The sequence below is a fragment of the Hylobates moloch genome, unplaced genomic scaffold (assembly GCF_009828535.3).
Source record: "Hylobates moloch isolate HMO894 unplaced genomic scaffold, HMol_V3 SCAFFOLD_4, whole genome shotgun sequence".
Taxonomy (NCBI): domain Eukaryota; kingdom Metazoa; phylum Chordata; class Mammalia; order Primates; family Hylobatidae; genus Hylobates; species Hylobates moloch.
The window spans coordinates 50,198,378-50,218,978 of NW_026652279.1; the positions used below are offsets into that span (position 1 = coordinate 50,198,378).

The 20,601-nt window shown below is 40.6% G+C and overlaps 2 protein-coding genes across 7 annotated transcripts in view; one reads left to right on the plus strand and one right to left on the minus strand.

The window, feature by feature from the left end:
• Window positions 1-13,031, plus strand: part of ZBED2 (zinc finger BED-type containing 2) — an 85,240-nt gene extending 72,209 nt beyond the window's left edge. For 2 of the 3 annotated variants that reach the window (XM_058437526.1, XM_032150212.2), the window contains one exon: window positions 10,866-13,031. In XM_058437526.1, coding sequence (XP_058293509.1) covers window positions 11,730-12,386 — 657 coding nt within the window. In that variant the 5' untranslated portion in view covers window positions 10,866-11,729 and the 3' untranslated portion in view covers window positions 12,387-13,031. Of the gene's footprint in view, window positions 1-7,743; window positions 7,809-10,865 lie in introns of all 3 variants that reach the window. The other variant, XM_058437527.1, reaches the window with a different exon arrangement.
• CD96 (CD96 molecule) overlaps window positions 1-20,601 on the minus strand; it is a 122,036-nt gene that overhangs the window by 63,421 nt on the left and 38,014 nt on the right. For all 4 annotated transcript variants that reach the window (XR_004247690.2, XM_058437525.1, XM_032150211.2 and 1 more), the window contains 3 exons: window positions 20,467-20,522; window positions 7,729-7,819; window positions 4,684-4,872 (listed from right to left, as the gene is read on the minus strand). Coding sequence is in view for 3 of the 4 variants with exons in the window: in XM_058437525.1 (XP_058293508.1) it covers window positions 4,684-4,872; window positions 7,729-7,819; window positions 20,467-20,522 (336 nt within the window). In the remaining variant the exon portion in view is untranslated. The remainder of the gene's footprint in view (window positions 1-4,683; window positions 4,873-7,728; window positions 7,820-20,466; window positions 20,523-20,601) is intronic.

The following is a 20,601-nucleotide window of genomic DNA, read 5'->3' on the forward strand; positions in this document are numbered from 1 at the left end:
GGTTATATGGGAAGTATATGAATAGGTTAACAAAATGACCATCCTTTTTCTTCATGCATCCAAAATAAGTTTGAACTCTTCAGCATGACACACAAGTCTAATTATGATTTGGGCTGTCATTACACTCCCAATTTCCTGATGTTGCCTATCATTTTTTCCATCTCTCTCAAATAATCCCGTCTATCCAGTAAGCAATATTTCAACCCAATTTCTGAAACACAATATTCTCTCTGTGACTTCTGGGGCTTCTTGATCTTAATTTATGTGGTTTCCTGACCCCAAACTTCCCTAAATGTACCTTCTCAAGCTGAGGAAGCCTGGGGATCTTTGTAATGTGCTCACCCCTCAGTGTTTACCCTAGCAAATGCCTCATCACTCTGTGTCATCGTGTACGCCCCTCAAGGGAAGTCACTGTTTTGCTCTGCACCATATTTATGGATTCTGGCAAATGGAAGTAGATGAATCAATGCATGCAAATTTATTCTTAACACTGAAAGAAAGAAGACCAGCATTAAGTATGTGTCTGACAGCTGGTGGATCATAAGCATTATTTTCCAAAGTGGTACCTTAATAAGACAGGGCATTGGCTTGGAAAATAAATGCCTAGATGTTTTTCTCTGTATATTGATTAAAATAGAGGTTGGCAAACTATGGCCTACAGTGAAGTCATGTTTATAAAAATTTTATTGGAACACAGTTTTTCCCTTTTTTTTTTTTTTTTTTACATATTGTCCATGGTTGCTTTTGTGCTAAGGTGACAGAGTTGAGTAATTGTGTTAGAGATTAAAAAGTCTACAAAGCCTAAAATATATTTACTATCTAGCCCTTTACCGAAGAAGGTTGTCAGTTCCTGGAACAGAAGATATTGATGCGTTATGCTCAGTTTCCACAATGGGAAACATTTATTTTTCATTGATTGAACATTTCAGTTTTAGGATGCTTTTCTGCCATATTTCATCACCAAGTGATTTTGTAAGCTGAGGTGTTCAGCCTCATAGTGCATTAAGAAGATATTATTGTAAGATGTGCATTTTGAGATGAACACTTTGCCCTGTGACAGAGGTGAAACATAGCTTTCAACATAAAATATGGGGCCTAAAAATGTCTGTCTAGTTTTAGATTAGACTGTAAAGTGGAAACTCTGCCTTGGTCAAAACAAAACTCAGGGGGTATGAAAAGAGTGGTTAAAACCTAAAAAGGAGAAACAGTTTCCCAAAACCCAAATGCAGAATTTAGCAGAAACACCTCTGTCAGTTTCCAGATCATTGCATTTACCATAATGTCATAAGAGGGTAGGCTGCCGCCTAAAGCCACTTCATCTGTTCCTGGGTGTCTCCATTCGAGTAGGCTTGGCAGGGCTCTCAGAACCACCCTCATGGGCAGCAGCAGCCATGGGTCTGTCCCACAGGGCAACTGGCTTAATTATAGGGTTTCCTCAGAGCTTGTATAAGCCCTTATCTTATCTAGAAGTAAGCCAAATCCCAGGGCTTGCTAGGTCCTTTCTTCTCAAAATGTTGTCCATAGACAAGCAGAATATGTTTCTTTGAGGGTCTTGTTACAAATGCAGAATCTCAGGTCCCACCTAGACTTACTTAATCAGAATTTTTGTATTTTAGTAAGATCCCTGGGTGATTTATATGCATATTAAAGTTCTCAACTGATACTCTCAGGAAGGATCAGTCAAGGGTATGAGGCCAGCTGCACTGAGGGAAGTCATGAAACAGGAAGTATTTGTCTGGCATCTTCCACACCAATATGCAGTGGTCCTCCTGTTCCACTATTAAGATATCTTTTTATTACTCCTCTTTCCACATGCGAAGATACACATGCATACTTACACACACATACACCTACACAACTGTCAATGCTTAACTCTCTATCCCAAAGGTCTTGATCTCAACAGCTACAGTCAGAAATCCATTTAATAAACAAAGCTCTGTCAAGGGTGATGACAACCAAAATATTATCCACCCCAGGGGGTATTGCACTCAACTTTTGGATTAAAACAAGACAAAATATCTCCTCTCCACTCCCCAAAACAAAACCCACAAAACCCAGCTCTTTAAATCTGCCAAAAATAGACTCAGCAGTGCCATGATTTTAGACATTTTGACATGCTAGCAGGGCGGAATTTCTTTTTTTTTTTTTTTTGAGACAAAGCCTTGCTCTGTTGCCCAGGCTGGAGTGTAGTGGCATGATCACGGCTCACTGGAGCTTCAGCTTCCTGGGCTCACGCAATCCTCCCACCTCAGCCTCCCGAGTAACAGGGACTAATGATGTGCGCCACCATGCCTGGCTGATTTTTTGAATTTTTTAGTAAAGACAAAGTGTCACTATATTGTTCAGGCTGATCTTGAACTTCTGCACTTAAGCAATCCTCCCGCTTCAGCCTCCCAAAGTTCTGGGATTACAGGCATGAGCCACTGTGCCTGGTCCATGATATTTCTGAAAGGCTTTTTTTCTTAGTGGTAGTTACTGTGGATCATGGGAATTCTGCAGGTCCTAGTGCGCAAATAGCTGTCTGAAGAGTCACTGATCACCCTAACCCTAATCCCATGCCCTGTCTGAGTTTTCTAGAATAGGGATCACTGAGCACTTGGGAGACAGGGCGTAGGTGGAGAAGGAATCACCTCAAAGGGCTGTTACCTCACAGTCTCCAACATTAATACCCTTTTCTGGAAACAAAAGGGATCAAAGAGAGCAAAACTTCTCCCCTTCTCCCACTAAAACTCTTTCCTGCTGTGTAATATTCTTAGCATTTCTCTAATCTAGCACTCAGGGATGGCAGATTTTTCTTCTGTGTCTTCATCTCAGTATCTTGTCAACAATAAATAGCTTGGTAAGGCAATGACTCTTGCACCACACATCAGAAGTTTACTCCGGAGTTCATAAAGCATCCAGCAGTACCATCACAGACAGACAGCATGTGTGGAAGTAAGTGTTTAAGAGCTTGCAACAATAGGGAGACATAATACAGTGATAACATTGCTTTATAGAGCCTTGACTGCATCTTCTAAGTCAGTCACATAGATATACGCCAGAATGGGATGAGAATGTAAGCTGTAATTTTGAGAAATTGAACTCCTAAAGATTAATTGTCTTTAATATTTGATCATAAAGGATAAAGACTCATTTGGCAATTTAAAATTAACCACCTGTTCAGAGCCCCAAATTATGCTAGATCAAGGTCTGCCGTGTACAATTGGAATTACGGTATGTTTTCAGTATCAGAATCAGTGTTCTACCTATTACCTAAAAAGGTATTCATTATTTTCTGATACTGAAATCAAGCACTATTTTAACATCAGAAAATATTAGTTTTACAGACATGGTTCTGCCAATAATGGGAATAGGGTTCTTTTTAGGAATTTGAGCTTTTGGGGTCCTTTAGCTCACATCCTTAGATTCTCCCAAAGCTACTGACAAATCTACGTGAGAATCAGCTACCACCACATTGTTCCAAGACTGCAGCCCTATTATGTCCAGCTTTCCAGGAAGGAGCTGACTTATTCCTGAGGGAATTAGATGAAGTTGAGTAAGGCTATTTTAGTGTAAATACAGCACAATTTCTGAATGATTAACTCAAAGTACACAGGATGATGTGTTCATACATATACATATACACAGACACGCAGGCAGGGCTACGGGAGCGATGCCAATGCCCCGGCATCAGAATCACACCTGCTTCTGAGTAGTGGGGATAGATTTGTGCTGGGCATACACTCTTCTTCATAACCAACCACTGCACTTGTGAAGGAGCTGGACAGAACCCAAGATGCGGATTGTGCCCTTGGAACAAAGAAAAACTGTTTCCTTCTTAAATTATTCTGTGTTTTTATGAGTATGTTATAGATTATGGTATCTCTGAAAATAGGATGTGGTTTAAGAGGTCAATGCTCCTATAGAGTTATAATAATGATTTGCAAATCTATTTATGTTTTATAAGATTACTTTTAAATATGAATATCTGACAGTTGCCATTACTTCTACTTTTCTTCAGGCATATCTGTTGTCACTGTATTTATTGAGGTATTAGTTCATCTTTTATGTAGTAAAATCTCCATTATTTCGTCTGGTTCAGGGTAGTAAATACTCTGGTTAGTCAAATGATATAATAACTAGAGTAATACTATATATCAATTTTCAATCATAAAAGTCTTCTATTAGCTAAATACAGTGCTTGAACCTACGGATACCACAATTATTAAGATACTATCCCTATTTTTATGGTATTTTTATTGTACACATCTTGTCCATTCCTAAATATTAAAAGTATATATGTTGTACATAATGGAATATTTCTAATGATGCAGAAGGTATTTTAGGGTCTTTTAAATCTTTCTTGATCATCAGTATTAGTATTAATTTTCATTACGTGATGGATTAACAAAAATGCTAGCTAATTAAGAGTTATGATGAATTAAATTTGAACAAAAAATTTGCTGTATGCAGCAGAAATTCTTTGTGAAAACATGAATCAACTATTTTCTTTTTAGTTGAAGAATTCTTTTCACTGGAGTCCTACTTGTCAAAAATGTTTGATAACTTGAAATAGTTTTGAGTTACATAGAAAGTTTTCTGAGATTAAAACTTTATGGAAGTGATAATGTTCCCATTAAAGATGTTCTGAATTTATGGCAGTCTTGGCAAACTCTTGTTGATCTTATTAAATAGACAACTCACCTAAGAGAAAAGTGATCTCTTCTGATGAGCTGTTCCACACTTTATTTCCTGGGACTGGAGATAGAGCCATACACCAAATGGTCAAGTTGTCTGACTGGGCTGGTTTATTACTATGTACCCTTGTTAAAACAGACTTCAGTTCCAAAAATCCATCTTTGCCTTCTCTCTCTTCATTAGTAATATATATTCCTGCCAGACAGATAAGAACATGGTTCAACAGTAACATTTTATGTATGAGCCATACAATAATGCCAAGGCACAGCATGATCAATTTATGGTAATGTAGAGTGTAAAGTGGTCAAATGGCAGCTTCTCTGCAGTGAGAGTCAATTTCAGCAGATCTGGAATTAACTTGAGCTGTTTGCTCAAGCTCCTGCATGTCATTGATGCATGGTCAGGGTATAAAATATCTTGACTAATAGTGTTGCTTTGTTTGTGACTATGTGTCCAAAATGTTTTGGGGCAGATTATCCCAGCTCATCAGCATTGTGTGTTGACAACTGTGAGACTGAAAATTTATACCTAGTCTAGGTCAGACCTTGGAAGAGCTCTGCTGTGGAGTCTGGTTATGTTGCAAGAATATACCTAAGTGACCAGTAAAATATAAAGCAATCTCAGTTGGGACTCCGTTTTGGACTACCCACTTCTGAGCTCTTCTGTGTATGTATCAGTAGTCTATGATCTGAGAGAGAAAGTGTGTCTGGCTGTGGTCCTTAGAGAAGGAGGATGAAGGAGCTCATATCGGACTTCTCTGGACTCCTGGCTATAAGTGTAGGATAAGATATGCTGCATATCGTAATCTTTTTGCTATGTTGTCTCCTCGTCTTCAAATAAGCTGTAGATTTGTAAGCATTGCATTTTGGGTCCTGGGAGTCTTCTTTAGAAATCAAACTCTGTTTTAAACTGTTACGTTAGTACAACCTCCAAATAGCATACTTGGCAGCAGAAAATTAATGTAAAACTAACTATCACTATATATCAGAATTTTCTGGATTCTTACAGCTTTTTCACATTACAGATTCTTAACACCAATTCTGATGTAATTACTTACCAATGTAATAGCTAAATGCAGTTGTGTGCCAGTGCAATTCTGACCACAAAATCTAGCCTCTAGTTTGGTGAAATCTGGGTGCTTTGCCTATGCAGGGCTTATTTAACAGGAGAATATATTTATAGTAACTTTTTTTTTTTTTGAGACGGGGTTTCACTCTTGTTGCCCAGGCTGGAGTACAATGGTGCAATCTTGGTTCACTGCAACCTTTGCTTCCCGGGTTCAAGCGATTCTCCTGCCTCAGCCTCCCAAGTAGCTGGTATTACACATGCCCACCATCACACCCAGCTATTTTTTTGTATTTTTTAATAGAGATGGGGTTTTACCATGTTAGTTAGGCTGGTCTCGAACTCCTAACCTCAGGTGATCCACCCGCTTTGGCCTCCCAAAGTGTTGAGATTACAAGTGTGTGCCACCGTGCCTGGCCTATAATAACTTTTAACCTGTATTTTTAGAATTGCATTCTGTCATTGTTGTGGGTGAATTGTTTTTTTAAAATAAACTAATAAAACCAATAATAATCTCAAAATACATCAAGTGATCGATAGACTCGTTAACATAAGCTTTCAATTTTATCATTTAAAAATAATTCAGAAAGGGTTGGGCGCGGTGGCTCAAGCCTGTAATCCCAGCACTTTGGGAGGCCGAGGTGGGCAGATCACGAGGTCAGGAGATCGAGACCATCCTGGCTAACAAGGTGAAACCCGGTCTCATCTAAAAACACAAAAAATTAGCCGGGCGTAGTGGCGGGCGCCTGTAGTCCCAGCTACTCGGGAGGCTGAGGCAGGAGAATGACGTGAACCCAGGGGGCGGAGCTTGCAGTGAGCCGAGATCGCGCCACTGTACTCCAGCTTGGGCAACAGAGCCAGACTCCGTCTGAAAATAAAATAAAATAAAATAAAATAAAATAAAATAAAAATAATTCAGAAAGAGTTGTGTGACTCAGTTATTATCGAAGACTGATTAAACTTTGAGGAAAAATGACTCAGGAGAAAGGAGAATAGCTGTTGTTCAGGCAGGAACAGTTGAGATTATTCTGGTAGAGGCTGTCATGGTTACTGTCTATAAAAACATGGCTTTGTGAATTGTCACCTTAGCTTGTCTTGATGTGTGTTCCTCCTCCAGGAACTTTTAATCCTCCTGGGGAACATGTGCCTTGTCAAGGAGCCAACTCTTTTACATAGGCTTTCTCTAGTGCTCCACCAACACCTGCCTCAGATTCTCACATAAAAAGGTAGAAATTATTTATTGGCTGATTTAAAGCAGTGGTGCTATGTTAATTGAACATATTGTATTGAAATAAGAAAGACACGGAAAAACAGGTAGCTATGTTATAAAGGCAGAAAACGTTTTAATAAATATATGTAGACTTAAACTTTTTGTCCTCATCTAAGATATTCCTTTTACTGATAGTTAAATAAAATGTTTGGATGTTGTTTGTCTAAATCAATTGTATTTCTCTTATTCTGGAAAATGTTACACTCCACCCCCTTGGAAGAGCCAGATGAAGCATCAGAAAACGACATTTGGTAGGCAGAATGATGTTTTTTTTGGAATGAGAATCATTCTTTTTTTTTTTTTTTTTTTTTTTTTTTTTTTTTTTTTTTTTTTTTTTTGAGACGGAGTCTTGCTCTGTCGCCCAGGCTGGAGTGCAGTGGCGCAATCTCGGCTCACTGCAAGCTCCGCCTCCCGGGTTCACGCCATTCTCCTGCCTCAGCCTCTCCGAGTAGCTGGGACTACAGGCGCCCGCCACCACGCCCGGCTAATTTTTTGTATTTTTAGTAGAGACGGGGTTTCGCCGTGGTCTCGATCTCCTGACCTCGTGATCCGCCCGCCTCGGCCTCCCAAAGTGCTGGGATTACAAGCGTGAGCCACCGCGCCCGGCCGAGAATCATTCTTAAATGCCAAGATCAACTTGAGCAACGACAATTTCTAATGTTCTTTGTTTTCTTTCTTTTTGTACCAAACTTATTTCCATTGATTAATTTCCTTACCTTCTTTTTCATCAGGAAGAAAACTTCCATCTATAAACCATGTGATATTTGCTTTGGGAAATACATTCTTTAGTAAGCAGGTAAATCTTCTCTGGGGTAAAGACAGAAAAAGGATTATTTGCAAATTCCTAAGAAACTGGTACTCCTTACAACTTACTAACATTTATATAACATAAGCTGGCAAAAAACAGTTTCTCCATTTTTAACTGAATAAATAGAAGGCAGTGTCTACTTTTAATATAGGTTGTGTTAGAACATGCACTATAAATGGGCTATCTCCTATAGAGATGTTATAAACTTCTGGCTATACTCCTAGGTTAACTTAAGGATCTAGGACTATACTAATGTTCCAAGTCTGGATTCTGGGTTCTGTAAAAGAGAAATCTTAATTCTGTGTAGGCAGAATAAAATAATACTAAATGGAAACCAAAGAATAGAAGGAAGAAGCTATAGCAAGCAGAGGCCAGAGAATAGTCTGTTAGATTAAAAGCTCAAGGGGATCTACATGCTGTTTCTGTGCCCCAAATACTGTACGACACTATTTGTAACAACCACAGAAACCGATTTATATAAATATCCTGCTTTTTACTTGTGAAGCATTTTCCTAATTTTTAAAAACAATTTATTGGCTTAATCTTAAGGATAGGTAGGGCATGCCTTGTTTTTGCTATTTGACCAATGGAAAAATCAAGGCACCCAGTGGTTCAAGGAAGTGGTAAATAGTTAATGGCACAATTAGAAACGATGTCTCCTTAATCTCAGTCCAACATATTTTTAAATAAAAATTGTATTGTAATTAAAAAATGAAAGAAGTAACTATATTATGAAAGCAGAGAACTTAGACGCAGGGCTAGTTATGTTTTATTTTGAATGCTGTGTTTGTTCTTTGGGGGATGATACTTTCTTTAACAGTCTGGTGAAAATATCCAGTGAGAATTATTGGATTCTCATTGTTTTATCTGAGACTCTTCAAAATCATAATTCCATTTATAATTACTTGTTTTCTCATCAAGAGATGTATATATTTTACATATGGCCAGCCCTGGTTCTTAGTTCTCAGATATTTTCCACAATTAATGAATATACTAGTGAACATGTAAAGAACAATTAAATGTATGTGATGATTTGTGTGCCAATCCTCAGACTAGTTACTACCAAGAAGTCTGGGCCTATAGAGCTGAGAAACCAAATTCGAGAATGCTAAATAACATTTTCCTGGTGAAATCCTACAGAAGTTTATCATTTCTCAGTACATTGCTACAGAAATCCCAATGAAACAAGAGAACTTCAGAGGGGGTTGTCTAGCATATCCAAGATGCTGGGTGGCAAACACCATAGCTCCCAGTATTCCCATCCGTTCAACATTTGCCTTTCCAGATAATGGGGATACATATATGGGCCAGGGATGCTATTCTCTCCACTAAAAAATTAAAAGCAAAACCAGATCCTCTAAAATACATTCTTATTAAGTAAAGGAGAGTGTTCAGTTTAATTCAATAGATGCCAAAGATTGATTTTTATCTCCAGTTGGTCCAGGAAGAGATAAAAAGCTATAGGAGGTAAAATGTTTTTTTTAAAAAAAGAAAAAAATACAAAGGTTTGCATTAATCCAGTCACATTAACCATACTTATGATTCATTTCCTTTATCTTTAGTTAACCCACCAAAGATGACGATATGGTAATATCAGGAGTAAGTGGGGGTGTTATTATTTTACGAAGGCAACTGGCTCACTGAAGAACTCTTTTGTTAACTTCTAAAAATTTTTAAAAGATTTGACTTTCATGAATCCTCTAAGTGCAGATTTTCTGAAATGATTCAAATTTCAAATATTCTATACTCTGTCTAGACTTTGTGTTCCAAGATTTGGTTTAGAAATGTGGTTCATGTTCTAAAACTCCTCCCAGTCTCATTCCTATTGTGAATCTTTTTCCCCCATCTTTTTTTTTCTCTTTTAATTTAACTGTCAACTTCTACATATTTTCTGCTATGCCATTTCTTTTTCTTTTCTTTCTTTTTTTATTTTTATTTATTTATTTTTGGAGACAGAGTCTCCCTCTGTCGCCCAGGCTGGAGTGCAGTGGCATGATCTCGGCTTACTGCAACCTCCACCTCCTGGGTTCAAGCGATTCTCTTGCTTCAGCCTCCCGAGTAGCTGGGATTACAGGCGTGCACCACCACACCTGGTTAATTTTTGCATTTTTAGTAGAGACAGTGTTTCACAGTGTTGGCCAAGCTGGCCACGAACTCCTGACCTCAAGTGATCACCTGCCTTGGCCTCCCAAAGTGCTGGGACTACAGGCATGATCCATGGCGCCTGGCCTGCTATGCCATTTCTATCTTTTCTTTTATAACACAAAGTTTTTTTTCTTCTATTGACACCTTCTTTAGAGTCTTCCTATCTCCTCTTGGTAGGTTTTCCTTCTCAATCTAAATATGTATACACACACATATATATATATTATGCATATTATATATAATGTGTGTATATATATATAATATATATGTGTGTATACATTTAATATTTCAGCCTTTCCCACTCTTACCCCTTCAAATCGCTTGCTTTACTTGAGAGGCTAGGTAATCTAGTCATCAAAAAAGAGAACTAAGACTTGTAGGTGCTTGACTTACTGTTTTGCTGCATGTCATATGCCAGGAACATCCTTTTCTTGGTGGTGGAGGGGGTGGAGAAAAGGTTTGCATCTGTGTCTAAGTGTTGCAGAAAAACCCGACAGGCACAGACACACCTACCTGGAAACAATGCTTCCCTAGAAGTGGGAGGAAACCAGAACTGGAGGTGCCCTCCTTCTGGGGATAGGAGTCAGTTAATAGCCATCCAAGGTGTGCAGGAGTGCTTTCACTCTGCGCAGGAAAGATCAGAGAGAAGTCCAGAGACTTGCCTGCTTGTAAGTACCCACTTGTGGCTGGGGGAATTTCCTAACTGTTCAGGGTTGCAAAGCTTGATTAAATAATGCTCTCGTTAATTTAAGAAATGACCCAAGAAAGGAGAGAGAAGTCGGGCTGTTTTTAAATGTAATATGATTTTCCATTTACTTATTTATCTTTAAAATGAGGTAAAGAGTAAAACATCTGGAGTAAGATGCCTCAGGAAGGTCTTATTGGCTGTTGGCTTTGCAGGTGATCCTGGTGGAGAAGGTGGAGTATGGTGAGCTGCTTGCTAAGGACAGCCAGGCAACATCATGTTTGTGAAGATATGCTCCACCTTCTCCTCTGTGCATCCCAGCTCCTCTTGCTGAAACAGCTGAGCTTGCTATTTGGATTTCTTAGACTCCTGGCCTCCAAGAGACGCCTCTAAGGACAAACTGACCTTACATTGGGAACTTTATTATCCAGATCCTCATAGGCTCTGTCCACTCTGGATTGCTTTTTGCAACAGTTCTTAGGAAGCAAGATTGTCTCCTGCACCAGTATCTGCCTGTGTTTGCTTTTACCTACTTTGAGCAAGACCCAGTGAGGCCCTAGCTCTGTTGGTCCTGAAAAGTCTGAACCCTGAGGCTGTTTCTCCTGCCTCCAAAGTGCATTTGTAGGAAATAAGAAGCACAGAAACAGTGGAAACAACCAGGAGGAGAAACAAGAAAACCTAAAATTTTCAATATTCAAAAATACCTGTCGTGGTGGTTGATGCAGAGAACACTGATTTCACCAAAGAGCTTTGTAATTTTGGACCAGAGAACAACTTTGCTACAGGAACTGATATGTTTTGTCTTTCTGGCCTAGTCAGGGGAGGATAAGTAAGTATCTGGGGCATGCAAGGAATGCACTCTTGGGCCGTTTTGCTTGTATCTGACTCACCCCTGACTCTCCAGTGAAGCAGAAAGGAAGAAACCTCACACCACCCAGGTGTGGCCAGACTTTGGCCATTATTGTGAATCCCCAGGAGTTACCACAGGCCCTTCCCAAATACATATTTAATCTTGTGGTTCAAATAAGCTTTTGGCTCACATCTAGGCACATCATAAAGAACGCTGTAGAAGAGGTGACATGATGAGGCGGGAAGAGGAGGAAGAAGAGGGAACCATGATGAAGGCAAAAGGGGACTTAGAGATGAAGGAAGAGGAAGAGATTAGTGAGACAGGAGAACTGGTTGGCCCTTTTGTGAGTGCTATGCCCACTCCAATGCCCCACAACAAGGGCACCCGGTTCTCTGAGGCCTGGGAGTATTTCCACCTAGCCCCTGCTCGTGCTGGGCACCATCCCAACCAGTATGCTACCTGCCGCCTGTGTGGCAAGCAGGTGAGCCGTGGCCCTGGGGTCAACGTGGGCACCACTGCACTGTGGAAGCATCTGAAAAGCATGCACAGAGAGGAGCTGGAGAAGAGTGGCCATGGTCAGGCTGCGCAGCGCCAGGATCCAAGGCCCCACGCGCCCCAGCTCCCCATGGGCATTGAGGGTGACTGGGGTAGGCTCCTGGAGCAGGTGGGCACCATGGCTTTGTGGGCCAGCCAAAGGGAAAAGGAGGTGCTTAGGAGGGAAAGGGCAGTGGAATGGCGGGAGAGGGCTGTGGAAAAAAGGGAGCGAGCCCTGGAGGAGGTGGAAAGGGCCATCCTGGAGATGAAGTGGAAGGTGAGGGCTGAGAAGGAGGCATGCCAGCAGGAGAAAGAGCTGCCTGCAGCAGTACATCCCTTCCATTTTGTTTAAATTGGGCTTGGAGAATCTATTCTGAAAACATTGGCTCTAGACTTGTGAAAAAGAGCCATTTTGGTTTCAACTCAAATGTAAAGCAAAGTAGTTTAGTGACATTTTGCTTTTATGTGAAATAATGCACAGTATGAGTTAATCTGAGCAAGTCTGAATTGCTCAAATGCTTATCTACGAGGTTCCTAGAGCTCTGCTGACCCTTGGCCGAAACTCTAAAATGTACCTAGTAAAGATAAATGCTTTTACCAAAGTAAAACTCTGTGAGTTGTTTCAGGGCAGAATGTACCAGCCAGTCAGCATTGTTTAACAAAATAATCAGATTTTTGCCCAGCACTCGGTTTTGGTGGAGCTGACGATTTTGAGGGCTGAGGCTGGTGAAGTAGCTGGAATGTGCCTATGTGACCAGCTCACTTGCAGACACCCTGCCGGAAGCAGAGCTTAATCTTCCTAGGACTGAGGTCTTAGCACATGTACTGGTGGAGCTTCCAGACCACCAGTATGAATAAAAGCTTGTTCTGTGTGACCTAGCAAGTGGAAGGACAAAGAATTGTGAGCCTCAGATCTTTGGGCCCTTCCAATGCATATCTTTCTCCTGTTATTGCTGCGATGTATTTTCTTGCTTATATTAAAGTTGTTTCATCAATATAATCTGAGTCCTGTGCATCTTTTTAACAAGCTAATGCTTAAACTAATTAATGTGTAATTAGCACAGAGAAATGAAAAACCTCTCAACTCACTTAGTTTAAACATTCAGTATAGATTATATAAAACTTATTCAAAAATACTTAAAATATAATATAATTTTATACTAAGGTTTGTCAAAGGAAAAGGAGTCAGTGAGGAAGAGCTGAAAGAAATTCAGAATGCAAAAGAAGACAGATATAAAGGAAGTAAGGAGAAATAAAGAACAGAGGAAGGAAAGTTAGAAAGAAATGAGATAGAGAAGAAATGCAAAGATGGGGAAGAGAGACAGTTCTCTAAGGAAAATTTATCATGAAAATGGAAAAGAACATGGCTGTCTGAATGAGGGATGGACAGAGTACATTTTCTTAGATCCTGAAGTCAGTTTTAATGAGTTAACTTGGTTTTGTTTTGTGCCCACAGACCAGTTATTTATTTGAACAGTAGGCTTTAGATTTTAGTCGTACCTCTGAAATGCTAACTGCATGCCAAACCACTGTTCTCTGATTTTTTAAAACTGTTTATCTTTAAATGTTCAGAGATGCTTTGAAAAAAGAGATCCTAACAGTCTATAGGGAGAGAATAATTTCCTGGGCTGCTGAAGAGTATGCCTAAAATTTTAATTTAGAAATAGAATAAAATCAAACTGGAAACTACTCTGGCCTCTGCACTGCAGCTGACATTTGTTATGGAAGATAGATTCCTCTATAACCACACCCCCCTCCCCCAACCAAACACACACATTAAAAAACAAAACATTCCTAGACTTGCTAGACAGCCCTCACTTCCAGACCTGTCTTCCCTAACAGCTGTTTGTAGAACAAACAAAAGTCCGAGCACCAGGCTTGTGAAATAACCAGGCCACACTGAAGTCCCGTCATGTTCTTTTTTCATCTAGAGATCTGCCTGATATTAAAGATTTCATTTGTCATGTGGTCTCCCCACAGAGGTATGATGCCCTTTTAGAACCTTCTCTATCTGTGGTGCAAGCTCGGTGCTCACCAGTGCAAGTGACGATGGCTGGACATTTGGACTTAGAACCTTATTGTGTTGAAAAAGATGCTAGGAAAAAAAAGGAGGCTGTAATACCTAATTATTTAAAAAACAAAAACCAAAACACATATTTTTGGAGTGGGGCTTAGGAAGCCTGAGGAAACCACAGGGTTCAAGCTTTGCAAAACCCAAACCAAATAAACACAAATAATCAAATTCTGCACAAAGATGCTGGAGCTCTGCTGGCCAACCAGTATGGTATTTAGGTTCTGGTGTCTTCTTTTTTTTTTTTTTTAAAGACAGAGTCTCACTCTCTTGCCAGGCTGGAGTGCAGTGGCACGATCTTGGCTCACTGCAACCTCCGCCTCCTGGGTTCAAGCAATTCTTCTGCCTAAGCCTCCTGAGTAGCTGGGACTACAGGTGCATGCCACCACGCCCAGCCAATTTTTGTATTTTTAGCAGACAAGATTTCACCACGTTGGCCAGGATGGTCTGGATCTCTCGACCTCATGATCCGCTCACCTCAGCCTCTCAAAGTGTTGGGATTACAGGTGTGAGCCACTGCGCCTGGCCTCTGGTATCTGTTTTACATGTTTATTAATATTGTAGCCTCTCTTCCTTTGTAGGCATCTTAACCCCAAACTGCTTTTGTTTCCTATGTTTCATGACAGATAATTTTCTTTAGATTTTTTTCCCTAATTTACTTCAAACATAACAAAGGTAGCGAGTGATGCGAACAAGACCCATGGAGATGATGGGGCTAAAGTATAAAGCACAAGCATAAGAGTGAGAGATGTATGAGGCTTGTGGAAAGCGTGAACTGTTGAGTACACGCTGGGGCTTTTATGCATCCCTCTTGTGCCTTCTTACGCTACATCATTAGCTGTGAGTTGAGGGGCTCTTTGGCTTGATATCTTTTGCTCTAATACAAAAACCTGCCACATGGAGGGGCCCTGAAATTTAGGTTAAAGACTGTTTTCTCATTGTAGTGCAGGAGTGAAGCTGTGTGCCATGTTGGAGCCCTGGCAAAATCTTGACTTTGGGAATGCACAAGATACAGCATTCGCAGGTGTGACACTCTCCTTAGACATCTACAGCATGTCCATGCCTGAGGGGCATAATGCTTTTGGGTCTTTTGTATTTTACAGAAATACTAAAATTAACCATAAACTTTGTAAGTTTAACTAATAACACAGGAAGACACAGCTCACAACTGACCAAGTCCCCAGAGTATTTCCACACTGCGGGCTGCTAGTGTAGTGAACAGGTAGCAGAGCCAGTGTGCCCATGTTGACTTCAAGAATTTCTGAGGAATGAAGGAGGGGCAGGAAACTGCCAAGACCAAAAACTTGTGGTTGCTGGATGGTAGGTATTTTGCATACATTTTCTTACTTGATCCTTAACATCACCCTTGTGAGGTTGGAGCCATTGCCCTCATTTACTGTTGAGGAAGTTAAGGAACTGAGCTCTTAGGGGCCAGAGTTAATAAGTGCTGGAAGAGAATTCAAACCTAGTTCTATCAGATCCCACAGTCTGTATTCTGGGTTAAAAAAAATTATTCCACAGTATCTGCTAGAATCAGTCACATAGCTGATTTATGAATGTAAGAGAGTGGGTAAATGATAAATAGTGGGTAGGGAAGAAATATTCCTGAAATGTCTACTATGTGCCATGAACTCCATTAGAGCATAAATTTAATCTTCCTAAGAATCCTCTGAAGTATTTGTTATTATCCCAGTTTTAGATATGAGTTAGCTGAGGCTCGTGGAGGTTAACTAGTTGATGAGAGTATGCAACCAGCTAAGTAGTTGAATTAGGATTTGACACTTGTGCTATCTGACCCTGAAGCATGATATCCTTCCATCATAATAACACTATTCTGCCTGGATACAGACACACTAAATATGCATCCCAGCTCTGCCCCTTATTAGTGACTCAGCCAGTTGTTAAGACTTTCCAGTCCCCAATTTCTCATCTGTAAAATGACAGATGCCCTATTTATTTCAGAGGCTCACTGGGAGCAGCACAAGATAAAAGTATATGAAAGGACTTTGAAGAGTTAATAAATTATTAAAAATATAGCAGGGATTGTAAGAATATTAGAGTGAGGAGTTACTAATGTTTGGCAAGATCTGAAAAGATCCATAGACAAGCCATGTCCTGTAGCTGGTTATGTGTGATCGGAGAAAGGTTACTCACTAATTCTCTAGGAAGGAAAATTCTCTGGTTTTCTTAGCACTGAAACAAGGGTAGAGAAGAGGAAATTTTATGGCACATTAGGCAAAGTTCTTTTTTTTTTTTTAACTGGGATTCTTGGATCCTATTGACGGTCCTATATCTGGATTGAGCCCATATTACCTGTAAACACTGGCACCAAGAATCTATTAGAGATCCTTATAAGAAACAAAAACAGGCCGGGCATGGTGGCTCATGCCTGTAATCCCAGTATGCTGGGAGGCTGAGGCGGGTGGATCACGACGTCAGGACATCGAGACCACACTGGCTAACATGGTGAAACCCCATCTCTACTAAAAATACAAAAAATTAGCCAGGCGTGGTGGTGGGCGCCTGTAATCCCAGCTTCTCGGGAGGCTGAGGCAGGAGAATGGTGTGAACCCAGGAGGCGGAGCTTGCAGTGAGCTGAGATCATGCCACTGGACTCCAGCCTGGGTGACAGAACGAGACTCTTCTCAAAAAAAAAAAAAAAGAAACAAAAACACCTACCAAAAGCTGTATGATTAGTTTATTTTTGAAATGTAAACTATTGAAATGAAGTTCACTAATAAACTTAGAAATTAAGTTATGACACAACAAAAATGATTAAATCTTCTGCTGTATAATCAGGATTATAATAGCAGTGATATGGTTTGGCTGTGTCCTCACCCAAATCTCATCTTGAACTCCCAGTGAGAGGTAACTGAATCATGGGGGCAGGTCTTTCCCATGCTATTTTCGTGACAGTGAGTAAGTCTCATGAGATCTGATGGTTATTATGAGGGGGAGTTTTCCTGCACATTCTCTTTTTGACTGCTGCCACCCATGTGAGATGTGATGTGCTCCACCTTGCCTTTGGCCATGATTGTGAGGCTTCCCCAGCCACATGGAACTATAAGTCCAACTAAACACTTTTTCCTGTATAAATTACCCAGTCTTGGGTATGTCTTTATCAGGAGTGTGAAAATGGACTAATACAGTAAATTGGCATCAGGATAGTGGGGTACTGCTGAAAAAATACCCAAAAATGTGGATGCAACTTTGGAACTGGGTAACAGGCAGAGGTTGGAACAGTTTGGTGGGTTCAGAAGAAGACAGGAAAATATGGGAAAGTTTGGAACTTCCTAGAGACTTTTTGAATGGCTTTAACAAAAATGCTGATAGTAATATGAACAATAATGTCCAGGCTGAGTTTGTCTCAGATGGAGATGAGGAACTTGTTGGGAACTGAAGCAAAGATGACTCTTGTTATGTTTTAGTAAAGAGACTGGTGGCATTTTGCCCCTACCCTAGAGATCTGTGGAACTTTGAACTTAAGATAGATAATTTAGGATATCTGGCAGAAAAAATTTCTAAGCAGCAAAGCATGCAAGAGGTAACTTGGGTGCTGTTAAAGGCATTCAGCTTCAAAAGATAAACAGAGAATAAAAGTTTGGAAGATTGGCAGCCTGACAATGCGATAGAAAAGAAAATCCCATTTTCTGGAGAGAAAAATAAGCTGGCTGCAGAAATTTGCATAAGTAACAAGGAGCTGAGTGTTAATCATCAAGACAATGGGGAAAATGTTTCCAGGGCATGTCAGAGACTTTTGCAGCAGCCCCTCCTTCAGAGGCCCGGAGGTTTAGGAGGAAAAAATGGTTTTGTGGGTGATGCCCCAGGTCCCCATGCTGTGCGCAGTCTTGGGACTTGGTGCCCTGTGTCCTAGCCACTCCAGCCATAACTGAAAGGGGCCAAGGGTACAGCTTGGGCTGTTGCTTCAGAGGGTGGAAGTCCCAAGCCTTGGAAATTTCCAGGTATTGTTCAGCCTGTAGGTGCACAGAAGTCAAGAATTGAGTTTTGGGAACCTCTGCCTAGATTTCAGAAGATGTATGGAGATGCCTGGATGCCCAGGCAAAAGTTTGCTGCAGGGGCAGGACCCTCATGGAGAACCCCAGCTAGGGCAGTGCAAAAGGAAGATGTGGGGTTGGAGCCCCCACATGTAGTCCCCACTATGCTACTACCTAGTGGAGCTGTGAGAAGAGGGCCACCATTCTTCAGATCCCAGAATGGTAGATCCAATGACAGCTTGCACTGTGTGCCTGGAAAAGCTGCAGAAACTCATCATCAGCCCATGAAAGCAGCCAGGAGGGAGGCTGTATCCTGCAAAGCCACAGTGGCAGAGCTTGGGTCCCTAATGGGACACCACCTAGTAGAGATGTGAGAAGAGGACCGCCATCCTTCAGACCACAGAATGGTAGATCCACCAATAGCTTGCACCGTGTGCCTGGAAAAGCTGCAGACACTCAATGCCAGCCTGTGAAAACAGCCAGGAGGGGAGCTATACCCTGCAAAGCCACAGGAGTGGAGCTGCCTAAGACTATGGGAACCCACCTCTTGCATCTGCATGACCTGGATATGAGTCTTGGAGTCAAAGGAGATCATTTTGGAGCCTTAAGATTTGACTGCCCTGCTGGATTTCAGACTTGTTTTGGCCAATGTCTTCCATTTGGAATGGCTGTATTTATCCCATACTGTACCCCATTGTATCTAGGAGGTAACTAACATGCTTTTGATTTTACAGGTTCATAGGCAGAAGGGACTTGCCTTGTCTTGGATGAGACTTTGGACTCTGGACTTTTGAGTTAATGCTGAAATGAGTTAAGACTTTGGGGGACTGTTGGAAAGGAATGATTGATTGGTTTTGAAATGTGAGGACAAGAGATTTGGGAGAGGTCAGCGGTGGAATGATATGGTTTGGCTGTGTCACCACCCAAATCTAATCTCGAATTCCCACGTGTTGTGAGAGGGACCTGGTGGGAGGTAATTGAAGCATGGGGACTTTCCTGTGCTGTTCTCTGATAGTGAGTAAGTCTCATGAGATCTGATGGTTATTATAAGGGGGAGTTTTCCTGCACATTGTCTTTTTGCCCGCTGCCATCCATGTAAGACATGATGTGCTCCTTCTTGCCTTCTGCCATGATTGCGAGGCTTCCCCAGCTATGTGCAACTATAAGTCCAATTAAACTCTTTTCCCTGTATAAGTTACCCAGTCTTGGGTATGTCTTTATTGGCAGCATGAAAACGGACTAATACAAGCAGTTATCTAAGAGACTAATATGTGAAACTGGCAAAAGACACAAATACTTGGAATATATATATAGTCATGCAAAACCATCTCAAAGAATCTAAGCTATGATTTGTATGCAACTATCAAATTAAATGACTGATACTTCAGTGAGAACAGAGATTGTAAGTTATTTAATGTTGCTGGTGCAAGAAGAAACTAGAATGAGTATAATTTTCTTTTGCCCAATATAATAGAAAATGTTAGAGAATTAATGAGAATATTTTTTACTTAGGGTTTTTAAAAGCTTGGCTAAAGTCATAAGGCCACAAGACAGTTGATTAACACAGATAATAATACTAACAAAAACAAGAACAATAATGTTTATTAAACACTTAATATATGCCACACACTGTACTTAGATATTTTCATATGTTATTTGATTTTTAAAAACAGCAACAATGTGAAGATACTATTATTATTCACTTCATATAGATGGAGAAACTGACTGCAAAGACATGAAGTAATTTGCCCAAGGTCATAGCTCGCAAGAGAAAGAGTGGGAAATTGAGTCCAGATCCTAGTAAGTAGAGGCTGATAACTACCACCCAGAAGAAGTTAAGTCAGAGGTCCCTGTTCAATTTTCTTTTTTCTCCTGCCCTTCCTCGTTACTACCAAAGACATAGCCAGGGTTCTGCAGGAGTACAGGAGGGCATATCTCCTCCTGTCACTTTGAAATAAAAAACAGCGGGAAAGTGGGTAAAGAAAATGGATTAGAAAAAATTAAACGTCAGCTGAGCAAAAGCCTCATTCTTACACCAGGGCTCACACAGCTTTCTGCCCTACTTTGTCCTCACTATCCACCTGAATTTTTATTAAATAGAAGTTTAAACAATTGTGACTATTTTTTTTTTCTGAGAAATTTAAGGACTTAAAGTGCAGATCAAACATTCTGAGAGCCCTAAGTCTAAAAGTAACAATTCCCATTCACTTTCTAGAAACAACCCAGCTTCCCTTCATCCCTATGAGCAGTTAATTGATCAAGGGCCAAGGAGTAAACTTCTTTGAGAGAACATTCCTGGCAACTATGCAACCTGACACACCTTACATGTAATACTGTAGATTTTCAAAGGCTTTTATGTGACTCACCTCTACCAAGACATCCGTGGAGTTATTTTCCATAATCACGGGGATTTCCGGTTTAGCTTAAAGGCAAATAAAACATAGTTAGTGGCACCAAATGTCATCCTACCTGGCCACTAGTGTGTGTATGTGTGTCTATGA